This window comes from Haemaphysalis longicornis, unplaced genomic scaffold (assembly GCF_048455015.1).
Source record: "Haemaphysalis longicornis isolate Haplotype H1 unplaced genomic scaffold, Haemaphysalis longicornis Haplotype H1 scaffold_3, whole genome shotgun sequence".
Taxonomy (NCBI): Eukaryota; Metazoa; Arthropoda; class Arachnida; order Ixodida; family Ixodidae; genus Haemaphysalis; species Haemaphysalis longicornis.
The window spans coordinates 107224633-107251263 of record NW_027526335.1 but is presented as its reverse complement, the minus strand read 5'-3'; the positions used below and the strand labels follow the sequence as shown (position 1 = coordinate 107251263).

Below are 26631 nucleotides of genomic sequence, written 5' to 3'. Positions count from 1 at the left end.
CTACACTAAATATTGCTATACAGGAAAAGTTAATTTATAACCCGCCACGGTGGCTCAGTGGCTAAGGCGTTGCGCTGCTGAGCACGAGCTCGCGGGTTCAATTCCCGGCCGCGGCGGCCGCTTTTCTGATGGAGGCGAAAAGCAAAAACGCCCGTGTGTGCGAGATTTCGGCGCACGTTAAAGATCCCCAAATGGTCAAAATTAATCCGTAGCCCTCCACTTCGGCGCGCCTCACCGTCGCCTTCGTTGCGTCGGCGCGTTAAGCCCTACAACCAATCAAGTTAATTTATAACCAACATTAATAGGCAAAAAGGTGGCGCTGGCGTCACTTGATAGTTTGGTCAGGAAGGTAGCCTGCATCGTTGCTGACCGATGCTGTCTCCTCGGAGCAGCCTTCGTTGACTGCCTCGTTCGAATTGGAACGGGACCATGGCGGACTGTGCGCGAAGACGGCAACGAAGCCGCCTGAAGGGAAAATGGGAACGCACCCATAATTTGTTCCCGAATAGCTCCGGTAAAACAACAGTCACAGCGCTAGCTTTTCTCTAACCACACTCCCTCCGCAGATAACCATGTATTGACAGCAGACTGTAATCCTGCCCCGTTTACGTCACTGAGTTCAATAAATATGATAAGTAAATGAAATGAAATTCGGCGTAATGGCGTAATCGTCTAAGCGGCTAATGGTCACATCTAACTGTCACATAATTTGTTACGAACTACTTTCGATAACACGAGAGTTGGAGCCACTTTCTGTAATCATACTTGCCCCGTAGACGACCATGCTCATCTGCGCAGCACGAAATGTGGAGAAGCCAGCTTACGAAAACCAAGTTTACACCGATCCCCTTAAAGTCGGATTCACCTCTGGACACAGATGCAATGATGGGAAAGCGTCTTCCATGGGAAATATAAGCCGTCTTATATGAAGAGATATGAAGGCCCTAATACCTGGTCTTATTTTTAACGCGAAAGTGTTTTATTCCCGGATACACGAAGATTACCCTGACGTCATATCCGTCACGGAAGTGACGCCAGTAGAACGAAGCAAGCGGCCTGTAAAGGGTGCACCCCTGCACAAAGGGTCTTCTTGCGGGGAAGCAACCTTTCGTACTTGATTGATTGTAGGGTTTAACGCGCCGACGCAACGAAGGCGATGAGGCGCGCCGTAGTGGAGGGCTCCGGATTAATTTTGACCACCTGGGGATCTTTATCGTGCGCCGAAATCTCGTACACACGGGCGTTTTTGCTTTTCGCCTCCATCAGAAAAGCGGCCGCCGCGGCCGGGAATCGAACCCGCGACCTCGTGCTCAGCAGCGCAACACCTTAGAACCTTTAGTACTAATGAGTACGTTATACTTAGTGTTGTTAGTTTTCGGGTTTTATATTTTAACACGAAAATGTTTTATGCCACGATACCCCAAGATTTCACTGACGTCATATCCGTCACGGAAATGACGCCAGTGCACCTTTGCCGAAGCGACCCGCCAGCAGGACGTCGCTCACCAAGCCCACCCACAAGACAGCCGCCGACCCGCAAATCATGCTCAGCTGCAGATTTCGCTGCACATATCACTTTCGTGTTTTACCGATTCTAGTGTCACTAGATAAGCTACAGAGTACCGTCACTGAGGCACGCAAGTGAGGAACGGCAGCCATTTTGGTGTTTATCAGTGTTTCCAGATTGCCGCTTCTGCGGCCTCACCGCTCACTTTGACGAGTTCATTTTTAAGCAACACTGCCTAAGACGCAGCATTACGGCATCTTCGTGCACACTTCTTCAGCTGAAACGCTTCGAAGCGCGTATCTTTTATTCACGTTCGCAACGACGCCAGTCGCGCGCAGCCGCAGAGCGGGGAGGACAAGCTGAGGCTACCACAGTTGACCGACAGAAAACGCATCAGCAACAAAATGGCAGTGCCCATGAACCGTCGCAATGTAAACGAGTGTCACGAGATGCGAACTGACCAATTATCAGGGCGGCGGCACGGAACAATAGGAGAAAAGAGTGCCGGTAGAGAAAAGAGTGCCGGTACTCTGTAACCTTATCTAGTGACACTAACCGATTCCTATGAAAGATGAATCACCAGTTTCTTATGATTTTTTTCCGTACGCTGAAGGTGTAGCGCATCGTTTTACAATCCAGGGGATTTGAGTGGGCGCCGCAACGTGGCGCTACACTCGCGTGCGATTGTTGTCTACATCGCTGTGTTGCCAGAGGTAATCTGCTGAATCCTAGCCACTGACAGCTTAGCTGTAAAAACACCGGCTAACACAACCCGCGTATGCTACTTTATACCTCCATATACCGGGTGCGCGAGGTATTTGAGGACGCCATTAGTTATCCCCATAGACACCAACAGGATATATATATATTTAGGCGTATGGCTTCTTATTCGTCAACCCATTTTGCTTCATACCGCGCAGTTTGTTCAGAGATGGAAGTGTACAAGTTGAACCAGCAAATAAAACGCCATGCAGACCTCATCGCCCTGGCCGCGCACCACAGCGAGTTGGAAATTGCTACCTTTCTGAAAGGAGCGAAGTCTCGTTTACAAAGTGCGGACGGAAGTGGTGGGTTGTGGCGGCGACGCGGCATGTGTAGCGAAAAAGAAAATGCACAGTCAGCGGTCAGACATCGTCAGAACCCCTTAATTTCTCCGGCGGTGGTGTTATCTGTTGTCCGCAATGAGGATGACGGCATGCTGGTAAACTTTATTGCAGGACTCCGCGTTAATGCTGCTAGTTACGTGGATGTGCTAATACCGTTGTAAAGCTATGGATAGAGAGTTTTTCGAAAGAAAGATCATATATCTTTCAGCAAGAGTCGGCTCCTGCCCACACCGCCTGCGTCACCCAATAGTGCTATCTAACAACGTCTGCGACCTCGTAACTTCCAACTTGTGGCCTCCTAGCTCTCCAGATTTAAATCGTATTTGCTACCATGTCTGGGGCGTCGTTGAGAGAGAGGTCAACAATGGACCACATAACACAAAATACCGGCTGATGGCCGCCATTTCTAACTCAATGGCCAACATCTCTAAGGAGCACCAGATCCGTGCATGCAGCCGTTTGCGAAGCCGAATCGAATTACTATTGCTGCCGATGGCGGATTCATTGAGTAGTTAAAGAATTAAACCATAACAGAAGTACTTCGCAAAGTTTGGTGAAAGTTTGGTCTGATTTTGCTGGAGATATTCTGTTGCGCCTGACCCCGACGTTCTGTTAAATACCTCGCGCACCCGGTACACGACAGGCGCCCACAAGTTACCCAACATAATCTCTCATGGACCTCCCCCCACCCTCCTTACAGTGACATTTATCGGTGCTGTTATCTCTTCCCGCAAGTTGTGCCTAGCTTATAGGTTGTATTCACTGCCGAGGCACGCATGCAGGCAACCATGTGAGCACGCCGTCTTTGGTTGCGTCGGGCTCCGCGGGACGGCGGTACTTGTCCGTGCTGAGCACATGATGTGTGTTGGACGTTCCAAACTCTATACCCCACCGAACGCAAAGTAATGCCTCGACTCCAATGTGAATGCGATTCATAACCAATCTGTTGACACTACCGTTGAGAATCGGGTTTAGACGGAGCAGACGACGCACGCCGGTGTTATTTTTTTCTTTCTTCGGCGAGCGGGCGCAGTGGCACAAGCCGCGCCATGTCCGTGGCGCTTCGGCCTTGCCCGTGGCCGTTTCCAGTGTTGCCGAGCGAAGAAATCGACAGCTGAACTTTTCAGTGAATACCATGTATAGAAAAAAAAAAAAAAACTTCGGAAAGTTTAAGATGTTCCGAGTTTCCGAACCCTCACAACAGGAACTCCGTCGCGCCGCGGCTAATTTGTTGAGCAAGGTTCGCACTGGGAATCGGTGGCTTAAGGCGTTTGCGAAACGTTCAGCCGTCTGAGTCGGTACTAGCTGTGCAGCCAGAACTTGGCTCGGAATTAGGGGGCTTGAGGCGAACAGGGGGGAGAGCGAGACAGAGCTAAGTGAGAAAGTATCGAATGAAGATGACAGGCGCCTGTGCAAGGCCCTTTGGCTGTCACGCGCGATCCACGCGAAAAATCACACAACGAACGACGGAACGATAGAGGGAAAAAAAAGCGCAATAACGAAAATTGTTTCCTGTCTAATGGTGCTTTTTTGTGAAGTGCGACAGCTGAGCAGCCGAAGTATGTTTAGTGGAACCCTACGGTTAGAAGTACAAAATGCAGCATTTATTCCCCCTTTTTTTTATCATCCTGTTTTGCTCCACTAGTTTCCAGGGCCCTGAATTCGTGCTCGACTGAGCGGATTTCAACCCCCGCATTTCTGAGATTCTTACCGAGCTTTTCTTTTTTTCTTTTTCGTACGGAAGTATTGAAAAACAGCAAGATTGCGCAACCCAAACGTAGCGACGTAGAGTTCACTTTGCCAACTTTGTTTCACACAACAACCTTCGGGGTTTTTTTTTTTGTTTGTTTGTTTGTTTGATAGGGCTTCCCATTTAAAGTGCCCGTTCAACAAGCTCTGTTGCACCAAATCATTTCGCAACACACCTCTTTTTCAGTGCACGCCTGCCATCCTGCTGCACGACGTTTTTTTAACGTTAAGGCCACGGGTTTCCACGCCCGCCTTCGAGGTAACACAGCCCAAAATGAACACGATTTCTTTATTTTGTTCCGATTTTCTGCAGACATTGCGAAAGGTTAGAACTTCAATGTCTACAAAGATTCGTATCTTATTTCCAGAAAACATTGCAAAAGGTTAAAACTTCAATGTAAACAAAAATTCATGTTTTTTCTGCATTTTTCAATGGCGCACGTAGAAAGCAAAACGTTAGAAAATACGCAGTGGCTATGTATTTGCACAATTTAGCGCGCACCCTTTCTTGCTAAAATTAGCCTTCAAGTTTGTGCGCGCTTTAAAAAAAGGGGCTCGAAGCCGAAATCGGCTTGGCGGCCAGCAGCACCGCGGCCATAGACATGAACATACCCCAAAATCAAATTCTAAATCTGCGCGGTAGAATCAGCGAGAAGTATCTTTTTTTTCGAATTATCCTACGTGAACTTACCAGCGCGTTAGAATCGTGCAAATATGGTCATCAGTCCTGTAAATCCTAAACTATCAATACTAAACTAAACTTTCTTTTTCCCGGTGTGTGGAGCGTGATCTGCCCAACAGATGATTTCACCACTCTCTGATCCAGCCAACTGTGCGAACCAAAGTGTGTTAAAAAGCGGAGGAAACTTGCGTGGGGCACAAATCTTTTGAGCAAAATGTGGGAAAGTGGCAACAATAAAAGTACCCTTTCTCCCGTTGGGCCCCATTATACCGGCACAAAGGCGGTATAATGGGGCGTGTGTGTGATATAATATGTCGTGTGACAGTTGTCATCTGATGACATAAAGCTAAAGGGCTATAATATAAAATAAATAAAAGCCTAACTGTCACACGAAAGATCAACAGTCTTCTAACAGCGAAAACATGATTTAAGCGTATAACCACGAACGAACCAGTAGACGTTCTCGCGGGCACTTTTCGTCAGCACATGTGTAGACAAGCTAGCAAAGGTAATTTTGCTGGTCCGCTAATTGCGGCCATCAGGTAATTTGAACCACCATCATTTTACCATCATTTCAGCCATCATCCTCATGCAGCCAATGGTTGGTTGCCCACACAACGGAGTATACAACTGTCCCATACCCGAAAGGACAACCACATCGGACCTCGCGCATGCGTACTTGTGTACAACCAGAGTCCCTCATTGAAGGACTCTGGTACAACTTATAACGACAACGGAAGTTGTCCTGCGCCTCACCACCGCAGCCGGAAGTTCCTCCGCGCGTTGCGAAGGTGAGCTAATGAGATTTTGAACGCGACACGAGTCGTTTCCGTGATTTTTGTTCGGGCGCAGTCCGTGTTTAAATGACTGCAGCGACGACAAACAAACTACGTGAGAAAAAGCTGACGATTTTGCGCATTAAGCGCAATCTCTTTTCAAAACGAGCGCGCGCCGTCGCTTCGGCGGAGCTACTGCCAATGCTAACTTGTACCCGAATACAGTTATTTTTTTCTCTCTCGTTCTCAACACTCTTATAGCATATTTATAACTGTATAGTTCGCCCGCATACACCTCAACCTCGTCGCGCATTGTTTGCTGAATTCGATTGACCTCTTACTCTTAAATTTGGGAAATTATTTATCTATCCGCGATGCACAACTTATCCAGGTGCTGCTCCCTGGCTCACCAAGTAGTCGGCGCTGATTCGCTGCAGTTGTCGAGTGTTTGTATTTTCGCGCAGCTCTTTCTCAACTTGGCAGCTTGCTTCCTGCACAGTTTCAGGATTACGGAGATGGACCCGCCGCGGTGGCTCAATGGCTAGGGCGTTGCGCAGCTGAGCACGAGGTCGCGGGTTCGATTCCCGGCCGCGGCGGCCGCTTTTCTGATGGAGGCGAAAAGCAAAAACGCCCGTGTGTACGAGATTTCGGCGCACGTTAAAGATCTCCAGGTGGTCGAAATTAATCCGGAGCCCCGCACTACGGCGCGCCTCATCGCCTGCGCTGCGTCGGCGCGTTAAACCCTACAATCAATTACTCGATTACGGAGATGGTTCAACCATGGCTCCGGAAACGTGGAAGCAGTTACGTTTTGACGTCAAATTACGGAAGAATGATTGAGCGTTCTGCAAAAGTGATCTCACTGTGTTCGCATACAACGTCAAATTAACGTTCGCTACACGCAAAAATATCTTTCTGAAATGGTCTCGCTTGGTTCCTCAATGGTGGTCCGGCTTTTGAGTCAAATTTCTGGGGATGCATACGCAATTTTGGCGCTTATCTTTCTCGTCGGGCTCACCTAAGTGCACTTTCAAGGTGCCGCACATGTTGCTGTTAAAAAACGCCGGCCCCAAAACAGCGCACCTAGTTAGACCGTTGTTTTTTTACTTACATCTACCGTTACTTGCATACGCAAGAGAATTTCATCGGTTTAGGCGTATCTTATCCCACATGACTTATTCGCCCGATTTCTCTGAGGTGACTTTCATGTATACATACATAGCCCCATAATTATAGCCGTCCATACAAACGCAGCTTCACATGCATACAGCCTACTTCCGGTTTCTTCCCAGTTGCTTTTAAGCCCTTCACTACTGCCGTGTGCCACGGCCGCTCGATCTCCCCTTTTTACTAAAGGGGGAGATGGAGCGGCCGTGCATGTGCAGTGCCTTTTGCAGGTCTTGAATCTTTAAAATAGCATTTCGTTACAGATAACACCGGAGAGAGCGTATCTCCTGCTCTCGCGCCCTTTCGAAAAGGAAACCTCGAACTCGCCTTGTATGAAATAACGACAAGCCCTTCCTAACAAGAAGCGCCACACTCTCATTTATAAGGCTCTGAAATTTCGCGCTACAGTGACGTAATATGGGCAGGAGCGAGGTAATAGGGCCCAGCACTACAACCATTTTTATCAGCCAACCTGCACGTTAGCATTCAAGTGAACAAACGGAACTAGATGCCACACTTTACGCCCAGTCGTGTTTCTTGGTTGTGAGTCGGCAGCCATTAATCGCACAAACAAGATTGTGTGACGTCATACAGAAATTGCCAGAAAGTAGCTGGGGGGTCGCCACTGCTTCGTGTCTTCTTTGAGTCCTCGAATATTTCTTTGGAGTTTGCGCCACAATTGGTATCACCGTTATCGGCACAAAACAGCCTTTTTAATAAACCAATCTTGCGTTTCGCTTTCATGGCCCCTCTAAGCAACAGCCTCAAAACCCGTTTTACGACACGGCAAACAGTTTTTGCAGTCACGCGACAGGCACGTGCAGTCGGCGCCAAAAACAAAAACGCCGCCAAAGCGGGAGGCGCTTATCGGGCGTACCCACCCACACACACAGCTGCTCCGCTTGCAAGCATGTGTCCCCAGATAAGAAGCCTCAGAAACGGACCATACCGCCGACGGAAACCGTCTTCCGCGTGACACGCGTACGCATCGCTCACCCACGGCCGCTCGATGGAAACTAGTTTCCATCCATCGAGCGGCCGTGGCTCACCAGACAGAACACGTTTCTATGCGGGCACCTATTCTACGCTTCGAAATTTTAGCAAAAAAAGAAAAGAAAAAGAAATGGCCCTGTATCGGCTAACTTCGGTGCAAATGTCGTTGAAAGACGTTAGTTCTATGCGGCCCCTGACACTTAATTAACTCTCTCACTAACCTTTCGGTTCGTCTCATTCTAACAGTACTTGGAATACAGAGCTCTGGCGCGAGCCCTTTTTTGCATTTATTTATTTCTTCTATCAAATGTAAAACACATCTGATTTCAATTGTCAGAACACAGCAGTACCAGTTATGTATTGATGTTTCGCCTCAAATATGCCTACTGCTTTCGTTTCGCTCAAAAATGTTGACAAGCATAAAGTATGGTACCAGATTTAGTAGTTATGCAAGGTTTCGTTTCAAATTGTTGTAGCTTGTGTCCGGGCGGTCGAATCGAGGGGCGCGCAGACAGATCAAAAATTTATTTTGGTTTAAGTAGCCCCAAGACTGTCGTCTTTAAAACTTCAGCACGGTCAGCGCCGACGGATGGTTTAATTAAAACAGCGCGTCTTTTCGCGACGGCACGTGGACTCGTACTGCCTTGGACGGCGAGGAGGAGATTAAACGATATGCGACCGTCCGCCGTGGTGGGATACGACGACGACAAGGAGGAATATTTGTCGCGTTTGTTTTTCTGTTCTGCCTCTTGCCGACGACGAGGACCTTGAAGCAAGAAAAGCTCTTCCCCCCCGAGGCAGGAGGAATATACGGGCGAAATCTACGGCATGCAGACACGCTGAAGCCAAACAAAACGTGCCCAGAAAGAATATTTATGCCGCTTCGTCGTAGTTGGCACGTGAGAGGTGCCCGGCGATGACGTCCGTACAACACACCGCACAAACCCAACCAGTGCAGCTTCGAAGGGCTATATGCACCGTATACCAATCAGCACCCGTACTGAGCGCTTCAAGCGCTTCTCGGCTGCAAATCATGCAAAATTTTGGAGAGCTATGAGGCGCGCCGTAGTCGAGGGCTCCGGATTGATTTCGACCACCTGGGGCTCTTCAACGTGCGCCGAAATCTCGACACGGGCGTTTTCGACTGGCTGGCAGCGTTCCCTGCAACCGCTCGAAGCCCCAAAGCAAAGGGAATCGTGAAGGAATGAGGCTGTGTAGTCATACAAACCGATCGCTCTGACGACCCTTCGCCTGTCAAGGAACGCAAACACGGGGATCTGCGGTCCGCACCGGCCCGCTACACGTTAACTGCGCACGTCGGCGGAGGCCCGCCCGCTCTTGCTAATTTATCGGCGCACCGGCATGATGACACGGCCGCGCAATGATCGGGAGAGCAAACCGACGCCCCTGCGTGAATCACCCACCTCGCGCGATCACGGTGCCAGCGACGCCTGCGCGTAGCTACTGCACACATCTGAAGTAGGGGGGAGGGGCCGTGGCCTGTATTTCGCGTTTTGTTGTTGCCGTTTCCAACTTGCGCAACGCGACAAAGTCGGACACGGCGGCGGTGTCTCAACAGCGCGCACGAAGGACCGGGGATGTAGAGCGCGTTCGAAGGCCGCGATGTGCGAAATGCACGCAATCGCATCTTGCGCGCACACGCACGAACGCCCAGGGAACGACAAAAAAAAAAAAAAAAAATCTTTCTAGCTCCACAAGTGACGGACCAAGCTCGAGAACCACGGGGAGACGCGGAGAAGAGGGATTTCGAACCGTGGCCGACGGATTTTACGTATGCCTCGCGCGCGACGCAGGTTCGCGACGGTGTGGTTCAGGCTGGCGTTTTGAAGAAGAACGAAAGGTCACAAGCGTACCCACTTTTTTTTTTTTTCTATACAATTCGCGCGGCTTAAACCTAAACTTAGGGCTACAATTTGTGTAAACTCGTTCGGAGGCTTTGCGTAACCGCTGCGAGGGACCGCTGCGAGCGGGCCAGAGATGCGCCAGGTGCGAGAACGGCGATTTTTTTTTTTTTCTTTTTTCCCCGTAACCATGAGATCCGTCCCACAGCCCATTACTTCAAAGAACGCGTACACTAGGCAACGAAAACACTCCGATTTGCCGACACCGAGTACGCGAAAAACACATCGCCGAGTCGAAAGAAAAGTGGGAGGCGACGGACGGCTGGCACCTCAGCTACCGACGAAGCTCGGGTTCACATAAAGGTGGAAACAAAATGCACAATCCGTGGCCGATTGGGGGATTCCACTCACCGAATCTAGATGAACAGCGACGGCCAACACTGACGCAGAACACTGGAGAATTTGAGGCGTCACCACGAGTCATCCTTCGCGTCACAAACGGCGAGAATTTTGCACTGATCGTCGCACACGGCGTTCGCTCACACAAGACCAGGCACCATCTTGGAAAATCAGGCCGCCGCTGCGGCGATGCAGGAAGTTACGCAACTCCGGAAGTCGTCGCCGGAAGTCGTGACGACACGGCGGAAGCCGCTCGTGTTGGGTGGCGCTGCGGTCGGTTGCGGGCCCAAAATGGAACCTTCCTCGTCGTCTACAAGCCGGTGAGACTTCTTTTTCGCCCGTCGATTCCGGTCACACTTCCTCGTGAGGCCGTGCGCGCAATTTCCGCGTGCTAGGAGAGAAAAAAAAACGCGGGCAGTGCAAAGGGCTGCGGACCCCAAAATAGCGTCTTTGCGTGGGCTCGTGCGCGTTCCTTGTTTGTAGCGCACCGCTTTCTTCACAAGGCGTGTGCGGTAACCGCGTAACAGCGCTATTTTTGGGCCGACTTTTACCTGGGTCACGACGGAAAGAGCTCCGCGTACGTAATTTCCAACGACGGGAGGCTCTGATTGCGCCGTTGACCGGTCTTACGTTATGCGGGCCCGACTTTCCTCCGCCCGGCGACGCGCGTCGATTCGGGGCTTGACACTGCCCCCGTTTCTGTTACGACGCACGCGTCATTAATGCGTCGTTCTATGTTCCACTCGAATACCTTTAGGTGCTCACCAAATGGTCTTCTGCCTCGCAAAGGCACTGTCCTGGACGCTTCGAAGGTGTCTTGACGGCATTGTCTTCACGGCGTTGTCAAGGTGTCTACACGATTCCCGGTGTTGACAAGAAGCGGTTGTAAACACGACCTAAACAGTGCCTTCCCCGTAATCGCAAACCTTATCCAGCAATCGCGTTTCGCGTTATCATGTATCTTTGTTATCGTTAAACGGTATTTAAACGTATATACGTGGCTGTTAAAAATTTGTAGACGTTCCTTCACGTCAATTTTTTGGTACCGTTGCCCGACTTCCCAACGCCACATGTAAGAGTTTTTCTCTCACGAAAAAAGCGCATTGAAGGTACCATACATTGGTACCTATGAAAATTGGCGTATACGCGACAGTGACTTATTATTGGCTTTCCCTCGGCCTTTCTGCAGCAGGAAATTTGACAGGTAAAGCGGGGCTGAAAGTTGACGTTCTTGATAAAATCCAGATGAACCGACTGAGCACATCATCCATGTGAATTAGCAGGTGCGAATTAGGGAGGGCAATTGTAAAGTTCCGATGAACACCAAACCACCATACTGGCATGTTCCCTTCGTATAAAAGACCAGCGACTAACCGTTAATTGCAATACTGTTTCCGTTATGCTTTCCTCGGTGTGTAATGAGCCACGCTACAGAGCACACTGTCACAGATTCGGTTCTAAGCCACAGCAGTGATGGGGGCTAAAAATGCCAGTGTGTAGAAGATTTCAGCAGTTGTTTGGAGGTCTCTGGGCAGTTTAAGTCAATCCATAGCACTCTTACACAGTCGAACAGAAACATCGAAGTGTTCAAATTGAACTTTTCGAGCATTTCTGACATTCTTAGCGATTTAGCTGGTGAAAACAAAAATTACGAGGAGGCACCCAAGCACTCCTTGTGGTATAGTGATTGCAAAAGTATGACCGGCCAAATTCAGAACTTTCCCCCTCATTATTATTGTCTTTAGCTTTTCTGTCACTTTCTTCTTTCAGTTACCGTGACCCAGCACACACCCACATTCACACCGCTAAGAAAAGTTGACATTTAGCGAGAACATATTTTGCCACTGCTACTTCTCTAATTATGATGCAATATTTACTGACGTAAGCCTCAGTACTACCGTGAAGTTCCGAAAGAGCGCCCACCCAAAGTACAGAGATATCAAGTGAGAAATATGGGATGGGCGATGTTTTGGGTCAGGTGAGAAAAACTAAAAAAAAAGTGGCCGCACCGCCAACCAAAACCGCGGAGATATCAAGAAAAAATACCAGATGGGTGAACCTTTGGCCCATGTGCGGAAAGGACAAATAAGTGACCACATCAACACATGAATACGTAATTCGCGTTTACTTTGTTCACTCATCGGTGCCAAAGCCATCAATTTTAGGGAGTGGCCGATCTTTGGGGTCTTTTAGTAAATTGAATATTTCGCCCCCAAAGGTGGGTAGGCCATGTTTTGGGGGTGGGTGTTTGCTTGGAACTTTACGGCACATGTCTCTCACAAATGTTTTTAAGTCAAAGGCTACGACGCATTTATCAAGTCAACCTTTTGGTCAGCTGGATTCGTCAAGCTGTGCCGGTCTTGAAAATGTGTGCTATTCTCGCATCCCGGAGGTGCGAAGTTCAAATCCCAAGTTTACCCAACTCTTTCAAACTTAGTTACTCTGTCTTTCATTCTTTGAGCTGCCAGCTATTTGGTATGGTGTCGTTGTGCCAGGGACGCTGGATTTCCAACTTGCCGGGTCAACTAATGCTTTTGCATTAAAAGGGGAGAGTTTGCTTGATGAATGCTGTCTTCTTCACATGACCTAGAGCTATGAATTTTTTTACGTGCGATTGTGTGCAGGCATATTGTACTAGTATACAAAGACAGTGAAGGTCCCATAGTGGGCTGCTGGCCAATCGGGTGCCGAGACGTGGCCACTTGGATGTGCATTAGACCAAGTCTGGCGCAGTGTACTCCAATCAGCATGCAGCTGATTGAAGGTTAATGGCTTGTGGCTGATTGGGGGGTTAATAATAATTGCTGTGTTAACCACCTGTCTGCCCTATGGCTGTGTGTAGAACTTCTTTTCCTCCATCAAGTAAGGCAGACTGTTTCTGAGCCATTTAGAGTAGTTGGGCCAACCCTATGCTAATAATTTAAAAAAATGGCAGTTTAGGAAATGGGAATCATTTCAGGCCTCTTATTTTTGAACAAAAATAATGTGTGTAGTTGGCCTTTGCACTTCCGTGCACGAAACTATTCAACCGCATGAGTTGCAATCCTAGGGAATTATAGGGAGTCAGTTGCTCTGCAATGGGTTATTGCTTTGAGACATTCTTGTATTTCACTAAGAGAGAAATTCATGTTTGGGGATTTTTTATAAAGAACTCATAAGAACTGAAAATATGATGACGAGTAATTTGTGTATTCATACACAAGCAAACATGCAGGCATTCCTTTTACACTTCTGCTGAGCACGAGGACGCGGGTTTGATTCCTGGCCGTGGCAGCTGCTTTTCTGATGGAGGCGAAAAGCAAAAACCCCCTTGTGTACGAGATTCCGGCACACGTTAAAGATCCCCAGGTGGTCAAAATTAATGCGGAGCCCTTCACTACGGCGCACCTCATCACCTGCATTGTGTCAACGCGTTAAACCCTACAATCAATCAATCAATCCTTTTACGCTCTTTGTGCTTGCATGCATACATGTGTGTGCATGCATCTGCACACATGCGTGCATGCGTGTGCAGGAATCTTCAATCCTCATCTCAGCTGAAGGCTAACTGTGCAGATGGCATTGGAACGACTACGCAACTGAATTTGAATGCAGCGGCGCACTCAGGGGAATTTGCCCCCTCGAAATTTCATCCTTGTAGACTATTCACAATTGCAATGATAATGACGATGATGACGACAGCACCAGGGATGCTGGAGCACATGTGCTAATGGACAAATTCTTGCTGCGGAGCCCGGCTTAGGATCTTGAGGGACAGCGTGTGATTGATGAGATCAAGAAGTTTGCGGGGATAAATTGGTCACAGTTAGCACAGAACCGGGATAATTAGAGATCTATGGGAGAGGTCTTTTCTCTGCAATTGGCAAAGACACGATGATGATACACACACACACACACAAAAACACAAAGTTGGTGTATGCATTTGCTTGTGTCGTGGACATACCCATCAGCTATCACTGTATCGTATGTTCGAACAAATTCCTTTGCATCGCAAATTAACCCTGAATCATCTTTCTCCCCCTTCCCCCCTTTCCGGCAGGTGTGGGTTGGGACATGAGCCATCCTCATGACGTGGGTTCCCCGTTTCCTCCTGAAGCGCCGCAACGTCCTTGCCGCGCTCTTCCTGTTTGGCGTGCTCTACATGATGCGGCAGCTCCTGTCGCTCAGCGAAGTTAACGTCGTCCTCATGTCGGGCAAGGCACGCACTCCGGCCGCTTCCACGGGCTCCCAGGCCGCGACGTCCGTGCGGGGGAAGCAAGCGACGCCGAGGACGAACGACAGTGACAGCGCGCGCACTAGTCACGTGCGAGGGGTGGCGCCGCACGACGCCGCGCACTACATGCCTGGGAAGACCTTCAAGTGCCTCCACAGCTTGGAAGTGATTGGGTACGAGCAAGTGAACGACGACTACTGTGACTGCGACGACGGCTCGGATGAGCCCGGCACCAACGCCTGCCCCAACGGAAGGTGAGGACGTGGTTGGACCGCAATCCAAAACACTGGGTCCGTGTGTCGTGTATGTGTTTTTGTGTGTGTTGGTATGTGCGTATGTATTTGTGTGTGTGCGTGTGTATACATATGTACATACTGTGTACAGTAATTGTCAAAATTGTCTAGGCCAAGCCGAAAGTGCACACGACGCAAAATATTCAAAGATTTTCTGAAAGATTTTATTTCCTAAGAAGTACGGAGAGGCAGGCTGGTACTAAAGAAGGCTGACAGAGGCCCCAGCCTCATTTGATTATGGAGGTTTAATGTGCCGACGCTTCACCGGCGATAAGGCACGCCGTAGTGGAGGGCTCCGGATTGATTCTGACCACATGGGGATCTTTAACGTGCGCCGAAATCCCAAGCATACAGGCGGTTTTGCTTTTCACCTACATCAGAAAATCGGCCAGTGAGGCCGGAAAAAGCTTGAAAATCTAATGTTGGAGTAATAAAAGACAAAATACAATAAAAACTCAATGTACAAGATTACGTCCAGAGTGAGGTTGAAACATTTTATGCCGGAGAAAACACCTTTTTTTCTTACTGCCATAAAATAATTTGTCACATTTAAACGTAAAGCTTACTCTTTAAATTTTTTGGGGTTCAGAAGGCTTAAGTTTGGCCTATAAAATATTAACGAAGGGTGTACATACATACATACATACATACATACATACATACATACATACATACAAAGCGAGGCATCATCATCATCGTCAGCCTGTCTACGCTCACTGCAGGGCAAAGGGCTCTCCCATAGATCTCCAATTATCCCGGTTCTGTGCTAACTGCCACCAATCTATCCCCGCAAACTTCTTGATCTCGTCTGCCCACCTAACTTTCTGCCACCCCCTGCAGAAAACTAAAGTAATGCTCAATAGCCTCGGGAGAGCGCAGTGGTTTGAGATAGGTGGCGAGGCAGTGGAAGTGGTAAGCACATATCTCTACTTAGGCCAAGTAGTGACCCCAGATCCAACCATGAGGCAGAGATAAATAGAAGGACAAGAATAGGGTGGAGTGCATTTGGCAGGCATTCTCTGATAATGAATGGCAGCCTAACATTGTCCCTGAAAAAGAAAGTGTACGACAGCTGCATCTTACCGGTACTCCCCTACGGGGCAGAAAGTTGGAGGCTCTCTAGGAGGGTTCAACTTAAATTGAGGACGACTCAGCAGGCAATGGAGTGGAAGATGATAGGTGTAACATTAAGGGACAAAAAGAGAGCGGAGTGGGTCAGGGAACAAACGCGTGTTAAGGACATATTAGTGGAAATTAAGAAGAAATGGGTGTGGGCAGGGCATGTAAGGTGAAGGCAAGATAACCGTTGCTCATTAACGGCAACAGAGTGGATTCATAGAGGAGAGAGTAGGCAGTGTTTATTTAAAAAAAACATGGTTGGAACCAGTTTACACCTCATGAGGTCTTTGGAGTTCAGGAGTGCTGGCTATTCCCTCTGTCTTCTGTTCAACCATGTCTGCTGTGGCAGGGCAGTTCCAGAGGCAGATACTAGTCTATGTTGCATGGGTAAATGACCTGTAGGGCAGATTGGGGGTTCTTTAGTACCGCAGCCAGAAGAACGATGAGGACAGTCTCGCGAGTAGTGCACAAGCAAAGTTGGTTGTGTTTGTGTCGGCTCCTCTGGTTGTCCTTCTCGAACCTGCCATTTACACACGATACAAATAACCATTGCACCGGCCCTTCCTGACCATTCTCCCACCACATACCTGTAGTCTTGAATCCAAACTATCTTCAAATTGTCACGCATGTGTACAGTGTTTTGCAGTGTACGAGCGGAACCTTTGTGTAGGTCACACTGTTACGTAACGGCCTCTCTTGTACAAAGTATTGCAGCTGGGGCACACCCCTTTATCCCTTTGCGACATGGCATGTACAATTGTACACGTGACTTTTAGTAGCATTTTGAGGGGTTACAATTGTTGTCATCCCCATTTGAACCACCCAGCCAGCATTTGCATTTCTGGCCATAGAGCGGGAAATGCGAATGCTGGCTGAGCGGTTCAAGTGGGTTCAAGCACACCTACTGAGCGGTTCAAGAACACCTACTTGACATGCCAAATGCTCGGCGCGTTAAGTAGGTGTTGCTTGTTTTACGTTTTCTTTCTACTAAAAATGTTTATTAAAGCAAAACTGAAGCTGTTACTTTAATATATAAGGGCTACAGATTACAATAATCCGTATATGTTTCCATTGAAAAAATGGATAGGAAACGGTGGTCACGTTTACGATAGCGTATTTACAATTAGGACACGACCCAATTTATTAACTGCTTACGAGATCGAGTTGTTTGTGGTTTTTAAGTGAAATTTGGTCTGCGCAGGTTCTACTGCCAACGTCACGGCACCCAGCTGGGGTCCCCTCTGTCAGTGATGTCGATGCGCGTCAATGACGGAATCTGCGACTGCTGCGACGGTAGCGACGAGTGGGCGGGCATTGTGGTCCCACCTGAGTTGCAACTGTCAGGTAAGGAAGGTGGGGTGCGGACGCAGGCTGGGTTTTGGTTGCAAGCAGCTGAGCCTGGAAACACGCCATCTTTCCCCTTCAAGCCTGTGCTAGCCACCCCTTTGTTTGTGGGAAGAAAACTAAGACAAATGATGTGCAGACATGGCAGGACTGTCTTTTATGTCCGTGTGTACATTTTTTTTTCTTTTGCCTTCTATCATTTTCCTTACTGCTTACTGCACAGCATTCGTCATGGCTAGGAACTTCGTTTTTCGATGCTATTCACGGACAAACGCGGGAAAGTGCCCCCCGATTTAGGAATTCAATTCGTACAGAAAAGTGCTGCATGTGGTTATTGTAGCCAGTCACAGCATGTAGCCTGAATAGGATTGTTGCATCTCAGTCATCATGCAGTCATCATGCATCTCAGTCAACATAGCAATCTCAAAGGCAAGCTGTCTAGTGTGAAATCGGTGATGCATGATGTGCCTCCCACTTCTCACAACACACAGAATGGGCTGTCTAGAGTTCAAGCAGTGGAAAAACGGAGCAAAGGGGAAAGGAGCAGCCGTGTGAAAACTGCCCACTCTTTTGACATCTCACCTCTCTGTCCATTGCACCAAAAAACCCCAAAGCCTCACTAAAAAAACATAGTGAGGGAGATCCCTGGAATCGAACCTGGGACCTTTATGCTGCGAAACTGGCAACATAACCACTGGGCCACGCCAAAGGCCCGAGGAGTACGGGGTTAGCAGTGTTGGGGAACAATAAACATGTGCAGCCAATTGGAAAGAAAAAAAAAACGCTTCCCGTGGTCGGAATCGAACCTGGGGTCCTTGTGTTATGAAACTGGCATCTACCCAATGGAGCTATCATCACATTCCGGGCACACAGAATTTCTTTTGGGTCCATAGCGTGGGTATTGGCTTTGGATTTGGCCACGGGTTCTAGCGCGTGCTAACGCGGTCCACTTTGGGAGAGATGTGAAAGCCTGCAGAACAAACAGTTCGGGCCTGCCAGTCATGGCGAACTTTCAGCGGCAAGTTCGGAAGTAAATGTGAGGTGAAACAGCCAGGTCTCCGACGAAGGGCGAGGGGCCACCAGCTCTGCTGCTTCTCCAGCCTTGCACTAGCAGTGCAAGCTGTGCCGCTCTTTTTAAGTGCAGATGCAAGTCTAATGCCCGTGCGTATAATACCAAAAGCATGTTTCTGGCGGCCCGATGCAATTTGCTGCCTGCGGGTACTGCAAACATGAACGATGTTGTGGACCATGTGTTGAGGGGCTGAGGGGACTCTAACGGCTGGTGGTTTCTTGCAGTTTGTCCACATGTGGCAGGTTGGGTGGTGTGCAGTGCATTTTGTCAAAAGTTTTGCCACCTGGAAGGTTGTGGCAGAAAGATTGTTACATAAACGCAAGCACAAAGACATTCAGTTTTTGCTAAGCAACAATGATGACAGTTCAATTGCGTTTGGGATGCCAGCTTGTGCATTTTCTTGCCGCTTTTTTTTTTTTTTTTTCTAACCTCACTAAGGCTTGAGGGCATCTTCCTCCTCGTTCGCATTGAGACTAGGCTGCAAGGTGGCGAGGGCTTCTTTTCTCCTCTCCAATAACTGTCCTCCTATGTGGCACTGAAGCATGACCAGACGTTACTTTTGCACGAACTTAAAGGACAGACTGAGGGCATCAGAGAACAAAATTTATTTAGTAGAGCCACCACTCTTCTCAAAACAGCCAAATGTCTGCCATGCTTCTTCTTTTTTTTTGCTTTCTTCATTTTTAGAGGAGGTCCAAGTCCGGGCGGGGGTGTTCCAAGCGCCGTGTAAGCCGCGCTGCTGACCCCAAATGCTTCCAGTATGGTCCCGAGGCTTCCACGGATCCAAAGGCTTCCGTTGGATTGGCTGTGGGCATGTAGCGGTTTGTGCATCTAGGACACATCTGCTTTTGCGATACTAGTTTGTGAAAAGTGACGAACTAGCTTCTGGAGAAACTCTTTCCTCTGTATCGGGCTAACGCCTCTTATGTGATGCCAGCACAGCTGCCCCATGACCAAAGCGAGTTCGGTACCTCGAGCCTCCCGCAAGGTAATGAAAATAGGAAGGCACGCGATTTGAGAGCTGGTGATTATGCAACACAAGCACTGTTCTACACATCTGAAGCAGCGTGCTGATATTATCGGAGTGGGCCAGTAAGCGAGATGTGCGTGTTCTTTTTTTATGCATTGTCTCGGATCGTTAAAATCATTTAATTTAATTCGTATCGGCAAAATCTTTTTAGGGGCCACTAAGGCTCTTTGAATCGTAAACAACTTACTGGTGGTAGTATCCCCCTAAAATTTGGGGAAAATGGAGCAAGTAATGGACGTCGGTTAAGCTTTGAGAATGAACTTAGATTTGAAAGAGGTTGTTCAAAGCAACATTTTGATGAACACGAAAATTTAGGAAACATTTGTGAAAACAAAAGGCTTTTTAAAAAGTTTGATTACAGTATTTCCAGATATTAAATATGAGGCTGCCCTGGTTTTGTAACTTGTACCTTTACATTGTGTTACACGTTTTTTTAAGGTTTTAAATAAGGTTTAAATAATTATAATAATAAGGTTTAATAAGGTTTTAAATAAATTAAGGTTTAAATAATTGGCTATTCTCATAGCAGTGCAAAGCTACCAGAAACCCTGAGAAAAGACATATTTCTTGGACCCCAGCTATGGTTGCCACCTGAGTGGGAGGAAAGAATTTCTCCGGAATACATTAGGTGCCGCTCTTGGGTGTGCAGGGAAAAGACAAAGCAGGTTTCACTAGCGCTTCCTCGAAATTGTAACCAAAAAAGAAAGAACAGGGGTAAATTTTTTTCTCAAGCACAGAAAACCCATGAATGGTCTTCACAACTGAAACTTTGCTGTATAAATTTTCTGCGTGCATGTTAATAGATGTCTGGAGAGTTGAGAATGATGTATTGATATGTGATGTAACTCATTTGTAGCAAGAGCAAAGGCTGTCTTTTACTGTTTGACTCAATCATCGGTCACCTTGTATTGCTATTTTTGTTTTCTTAATTCAAGCAAACACTGTAGCAAGTTTCTAACTGCCCATTGCCTTTCTTGCATAAGTACCCCGACTCCCACTCTAGCAATTATAGATGATACTCTGGGACAAACGGTTCAAAAGCGCATCTCACCCTGTAAGACTAATGACTAATGTGCAGTCTGTTCGAGTCTGCTTTTCCCCATTCTTAATTTTTTTTAACCCCCTTGACCTTTTCAAGGGTTTCCATTGCGGTGTGAATGTTGCCCTCCCTAGTCAACTCAGAGGAACTGACGAACTTATCAAAGCGACCTTTCACTCGAGTTTGTTAGTTGCACTGGTCTTATGTACTGGTTTATATATATATTTTTTTTGTCATTCATGTTAGCCTGCTTACATTGATGAACTGCTTGCAATGCGAGCTGCCTACTTCTACGTGAAGGTTGTGCGGCCTTGTAAGTATTAAATGCTACAGAGAGAGGAGGAAGCTAGGAAGATATGGAAAAACGTGCGCACTCGCTGAAACTGACTCGAGTGAAAGCCATCGCTCAAGTTTGCAGTGGGACATCAGGTGTCAAGACCAGCTTGCCTCATTACATTCAGCATATTTTTTAGTGTGTTTTTCTGTTACTTTTACAATGAAACCAAAATTAGGCAGATGTCTTTTTATAGACTTTGGGAATGAAGTGCATACTGTAGATGGTGACATGCTGTTATTACTTACATGGACACTGTTGCAACGATGCTTAAAGGATGAGTGTGAAGTGGAGTATGTGAGGGTGTAGCTTGGATTTTCGTTTGGATGAATTTTCTTTTGGAGTGTCCACGGATGTCTTTTTGCACTTTGCAGAGTGATTGGTGCGATATCAACAGACTAAACATTCCTGCATTCAGCAATTCAATCTTTCCTTTCTTTTTGGCGCGACGATTTAGTATTGTGTGTTGTAGTGAAAGAAGAAAAAGACGTAGCCGTCGCAAGCAGCCACTGTAGTGGCTTTGCCTTCTGAAGAGTAAACTACATATAAAAGGCGAAAAACACTTAGCTGACCAGATGTGCTGTGTTGTGAGTGAGTGCGACTCAGCGAGTGTGATACACAGATGGTGTGAATGATGTAAGTTAGAAGCCCGTAAATTCATCTAAACCGTGAAAGTGCCTGTAACCACTGCATGTTGAGAATGCAATTGACGTTGCCCTGCCTCTCAATTCATGTCAATTTTTCAAACATGACTGCGCAAGTATATTCTCACGGGTGAAGTCCAAATAAGGTCATTTGGTAGAATCGATAGTAAATGAAACCCGGATGGAGTACTAATTTGGATGCGGACATTTCTGGACTTCGAGAAAGTCAGATAATTGCAGTGCTCAGTTACAGAAATGAACTTCAAACCCACTCAAGCACCTTTTTTTTCTTTTCTTCTGCCTCCATTGAGCAAAATATTGTGCATTGACTCAGATTTGTAGTTTAGGTTCAGGGTTTTGTCTATGGGTGTGATATGTTTTGTTGGAGATTTTATTCCTTGTCCTAAACTGTGCGATTATGTATTGTAAACCACGCTCAAGCATACTGCTTGCATTCCTCGCTACAGGCCAGCGACATATTCTTTTTTTCTTTTTACATACTCTTGCCTAGTTTTGTCTTAGACTTACCTGCCTTAGACTTACACAAAGCCTCTTTCAAGGGCTTCTTTCTTAAAAATGATTGTTGGTGAACTTCCTAGTACAATGTACACCCATTGTACTTAGTCTCCATTAAAAAAAAAAAGAAAACGGTTGGCCAAGTTTGGCACTGGCCTCCAAGTGTGAATAAAAGTCTGCCAATGCTGAAACCACCCAGTGTTTTTTTCTGTTGCCCTTTTGTAGGGCTGGCTAATTCACAGTGGGTTGACTGCACGTAATACGCGCACAGTTTTCACCGTAGATCTGTTGCAAGAAGCTACGGAGCGAGAATAAGATGGAAGTGAAAACGACACTTCCTAGTGCAACCAGACATAGACTGGTTGTTACATGCAGAGTTACATCCCCCAACCCCTCTTTCTTCCCTCTCATCCTATCCTTTGAAACCCCAACTCCCCTTCCCTGGAGTGGGTTGTATGAGGGTGAACTCCCCGTTGAGTTAAAAAATATCCCGTGCTTTTCTCTTCCCTCCCTTCCAAATAAACCACCACCAGGTAATGTCACAAACGCTTGGCCTAGGCTAAGCTAGCGGCATCAGTCGCGGGAGAAGAAACTGCGCGGCCACCGCGATCGGCATTGCACTGCACCGCAGCCCCTGAATGAATTGTGGCCACTATCATTTTGCCAGTCAGGTGCCGCAGCCCTCTCCTCTGGTGCCATGGCTACAAAGCTTTGCAGTCCGCGTTGGCTTTGATATATCGACATTATCTGGTCATGAACTCAGCAGGCCGCAAATGAGCCATTTCGCCTTCTATATACATTCTTGCTCTATGCAAGAAGTTAAAGTATTTCACATAAAATTTGCACAGCGCGGCAGCACGGTGTGTCTTGTCACCTTCTTTTCCCAGTTTTGTAACTGCAATTGAAGACGTCTACTACCATTCCTATTGTGAACAGCGAGGCTATGCCTTCAAATATTTAAACAGTTTTTGTCAAATTGCCATTGCATTTTTAACTTTTTCTCATGCAATGGAATCGTTTACCTTGCTGTCACAGCCCAACATGGCAACAAGGTCTGTGCTTTCGGTCAAATTTTGAAAAGGTTGCATCAAAGCCAACGTGGCTACCCATTCATATAGGAAACATCATTGTTTTGAGGAACTCTGACCGATGGATGGCCCAGTTTTGCTGTGTGGAACATTACAGAGTGGGAAGCAGTATGTTAGTGGGCTGCGGGAAAAGGCCTGAGAAGCCAAAGCCATTCAGCCTTTATCATTAACTTGTCGAATTAAGTTGTGTTTTCTGAGTTGGTGTATGAAGGGGGTATTCACTGTATTGTGCTCATTGGATGAGCACAAGATTTTGATTATTTGGGGATGGGGGTCTCCTTGCATGTGGATGCAGATGTAGATATTGTGGGGGGGGGGATAAAATTTGTGTTTTTGATGAAAGTAGGAGCAGCAGTTGGGATTCGGCTGGGGAGCTGGTGAGTCGTGGTTTCTGCCAGAAGCCTGAAATGCCTACATCTATAGTTCACCAGAATGCAAGTCTTACCTTCACTGCCCTGTAATTTCTACATTTTCTGTTAGTGTCACGGCCTCTTGCAACAGAATCACTATTTCTTGTCTGGGTAAAATGACGAAGAAAGGGAGAAAAAGACTGCTATAGCAACTTCAGTCATTAACGAACCTCAAGCTTGGCATGTAACAAGCTTACAATAAATACTATGGGAATGACACATAATATATATAAAAAAAGGCCCAGCTGAGTTTCCATTTTACTGTTGGCGAGAAGGGCATAAATAGCACGTAACTGAGGTGCATGAAATTCACATGCCACTTGTGCAAAGCAAATAATATCCAAAATAAAAGACTTCTTGCTTGGAGCATTTTCTCACAAAGCTAGGTGTCATAGTTCGGCAGGTGTGTGCTGTGAAGTTTTGCTGTGGTCTCAAGCGGCACCTGTGCAAGCGAAGCAACGTGTCTTCCTTTCAAACTCTTTTATTCATCAAAACAGTAGCGCCATTTCTGTATCCAACAAGTGGCCGCTAACCCGTCCCTTACTCCAAAGACTACAACAACTACAGCAACACATCTTTACAAAACACAGTTGTACATCGTCAAGTAGTCGCGCAGAATTCAGGAATGCGGTTCCATTGCTTGCCGGAACCACAGTACCCACTGCCAAAACTACACCACATAAACATTCGCTTTCCTCCATGTCAGTGCAGCACAGGCCTGCACTGACGACCGAAATGTTTGGGACCATGTCACCGCTTCGTACAAATGCATCTTTATACAAAGAGCACCACACGTATATCATCTATCCTGTTCACTGGACCTTGGTGCTTATTTGCAGCAATGCAAATTGACATGTTCACTTTTTTTCACCTGATGACTACTTATTGATGAGTGCACCTTGCTGTAATTCACCCCACACATTTACACGGTTGTCGAAAGAATGTCAGATCTGCTAGATGGGGCACAGTTTGCCGGAAATGTGTTTCCTTCATAAGACTACGGGAGAATATTTGTAAGCTGCACATGTGTTCACATAAAAATACAAACGCGCTTCAAACGATGGATTTTTAGAAAAAATTTGGGCTGTCCCGCTGAGTTTGTGCGAGTAGCGAGATTTCGAGAGAAACGTCCGTAACGGTGAACCGCGAGATTTCGATAGAAACATCCATAACACTGAACAGCTGCTGCCCGTCGAAGTGTGCGCTTTAACACTCAAATTAGTGTACATCAGAAAGTTGGTGACTACAACGTGGGCTCAATAAAATGAACAGAAACGAGACAATGTGCACAAATTCAAAGCACGTTGCTCTTTTAACGTGCAATTAAAAGTTTAACATGTCGATTTGCGTAGTGCGATTTGTTTGAACCTGCCTAGCAGCAATATTCGTCATGTAGAGTTATCATATTAAGTGCACGATGGTAGAAAGCAATTTTGGGTAATACTACACCTCGTTGCGCAGTTCCCCAAAAACATATCGAGGGTTCTGTTCTGCATCCGAATAGCCTAGTCATATTCTGGGTAGTTGTTTTACATCGTTCTCGAGATTTTTTTTCCAGGGCACGTTCCAAAAGAAGCTTTTCTAAGTTGAATGCAAAGCCAATTTTGAAGAAATTTCTAAGGCATTGGGGAAAGTTGTGGGCACTGCCAGTGTACTAATTTGTGCGGTCTTAATGAGCAGGTAGCGTTGACCAAAAGTACACACTTTACTCCACGGTGGCGTATGTAACCTGTTGCAATGTGCAGCATAATTGTGTGTGAATTTCACGTACGCAATCACGGACTCTCACAGGCACAGATACGGACTTCAAAAGAAGAGCAGCGACACCATGGCATGCCAACACAACTTGTTCCCACGGAAGCACACCCAGAGTGTGTGTGTCAAGACATAATGTAACTAAAGTTATCCCTCACAAAAATTGGCACAAAGTTCTTTTCAAAAAAAGAAAGGAAGAAAGCCGACATTTTGCACACAAGCGACGTAATGTTCAACTGAAGTTAGGTTCTTGCAATGGGGGGAACTTGTGTGTTGAATGACGAACGACAAGCACAGTGCATTGCAAGCTAGTCTTGCAGGAAAAAAATAGATACTTTTGAGGCTGACTGCCAAAAGGTGTAGAGAGCTCTGCCAACCTTGCCTAACTCCCGTTTTCTTTCAGTCACTTTTCCTTACTCTTGAAACAGCCAAAGCACAAACACTGCAGTCTGCAGCAAAAATAAGGAGCATTTATGTAAGAATGAACAAAAGCGATACTTTTTTTTTCTGGTGGCAGATAAAACTGAGCAAACTACTAAAAGCCTTTCCAAGAAGACTACACATGGCAGTTGTTACGAAGATGTCAAATGGCTCTTGCAAAGGTGAAAACAAGACAGACGAGTGTTGCCAGTGGTAAATTGTACGACTGTATACTCTGCATTGACTAGCATGTTCAAGCTCTACAAATTCACATCCACATGGACCACTGAGGAAGAGTTCTTTCCACAAGTCTCACTTCACTTTCAGCCAATGTCGTGCCCTTGGCAGTATGGTTCTGTTTTGAGATCAGTTAGTGCGTTGTAGCTGAATAACTTCACTTGTAGCGTTTTTAGCCAACGGTGGCGGCCAGCATTCATGAAGGAAACAAGCGATCTCTAGTGCTGCCCCAATTAAAAGGAAAAATTAAAGCCGTTCCCCTCAATGTGAAAGCTGTCCAATGTGCAGAGCAGTGATTCGCCATAATGGGCTGTAGCGCCATTATCCGCTCACTGCTACCACCCAATGCAATTCAAATTTCCCGCCTTCGCAGTGCTCGCGCACCCCTGGCCTGAAAGTGCGCCAAATGGAGTTCTGTTGTTTTTGTGCTTGCTTTTCTTCCCGCACATGCCGGCGTTGCACTGCCACTTTTTTTTGCTTAGTATCGTAAAAACCAACCCAACGAGAGTTCCGAACTAAATGAACGTGGGCGTTGGCGGTTAATTACGCATATTTTGCCTCAAATGTACCTGCAGTTTTCTTTGCGCTAAACAATGAAGAAGTGTGTGACAAGCACCAGCGATTCAAGAGTTTCGAAAGCTTATGACTATATAAACCGCTTGGCTTTTGAAGCCTCTGGGTTACGCCGCAATGACAGCCGCTGCAATGGAACGCCGTGTGGCTCTACTTGGGTCCAGTGAGCGAGCTACGACGACAAGGTGAGGCCCTAAAGTGCTCTGCACTTAAAAGACGAGTGGGGCAAGGTGTGAGAGGTTAGCGTCAGCCGTAGGCTTAGCATGGGCCCCGAAAGTCATCAAACTACACCATCAATGTTGC

The 26631-nt window shown here is 47.1% G+C and overlaps 2 protein-coding genes across 3 annotated transcripts in view; one reads left to right on the top strand and one right to left on the bottom strand.

Moving 5' to 3' along the window:
* LOC144174992 (E3 ubiquitin-protein ligase RNF19A-like) overlaps positions 1 to 10408 on the bottom strand; it is an 89728-nt gene extending 79320 nt beyond the window's left edge. Inside the window, exon 1 of the mRNA XM_077703999.1 lies at positions 10254 to 10408. The gene's annotated coding sequence lies outside the window, so the exon portion shown is untranslated. The remainder of the gene's footprint in view (positions 1 to 10253) is intronic.
* Positions 10409 to 10431: 23 nt separating this feature from the next.
* On the top strand, positions 10432 to 22036 carry LOC144174993 (uncharacterized). 2 transcript variants are annotated; one of them, XM_077704000.1, is made up of 4 exons: positions 10432 to 10561; positions 14281 to 14708; positions 17068 to 17210; positions 18970 to 22036. In XM_077704000.1, exons 2-4 carry the CDS (start codon positions 14308 to 14310, stop codon positions 19023 to 19025), a joined length of 600 nt encoding a protein of 199 aa, XP_077560126.1. In that variant the 5' UTR covers positions 10432 to 10561; positions 14281 to 14307; the 3' UTR covers positions 19026 to 22036. The 2 variants fall into 2 exon arrangements, with proteins under 2 accessions (XP_077560126.1, XP_077560127.1); XM_077704001.1 differs by lacking the exon at positions 10432 to 10561 and adding an exon at positions 10651 to 10818.
* Positions 22037 to 26631: the final 4595 nt, after the last annotated feature.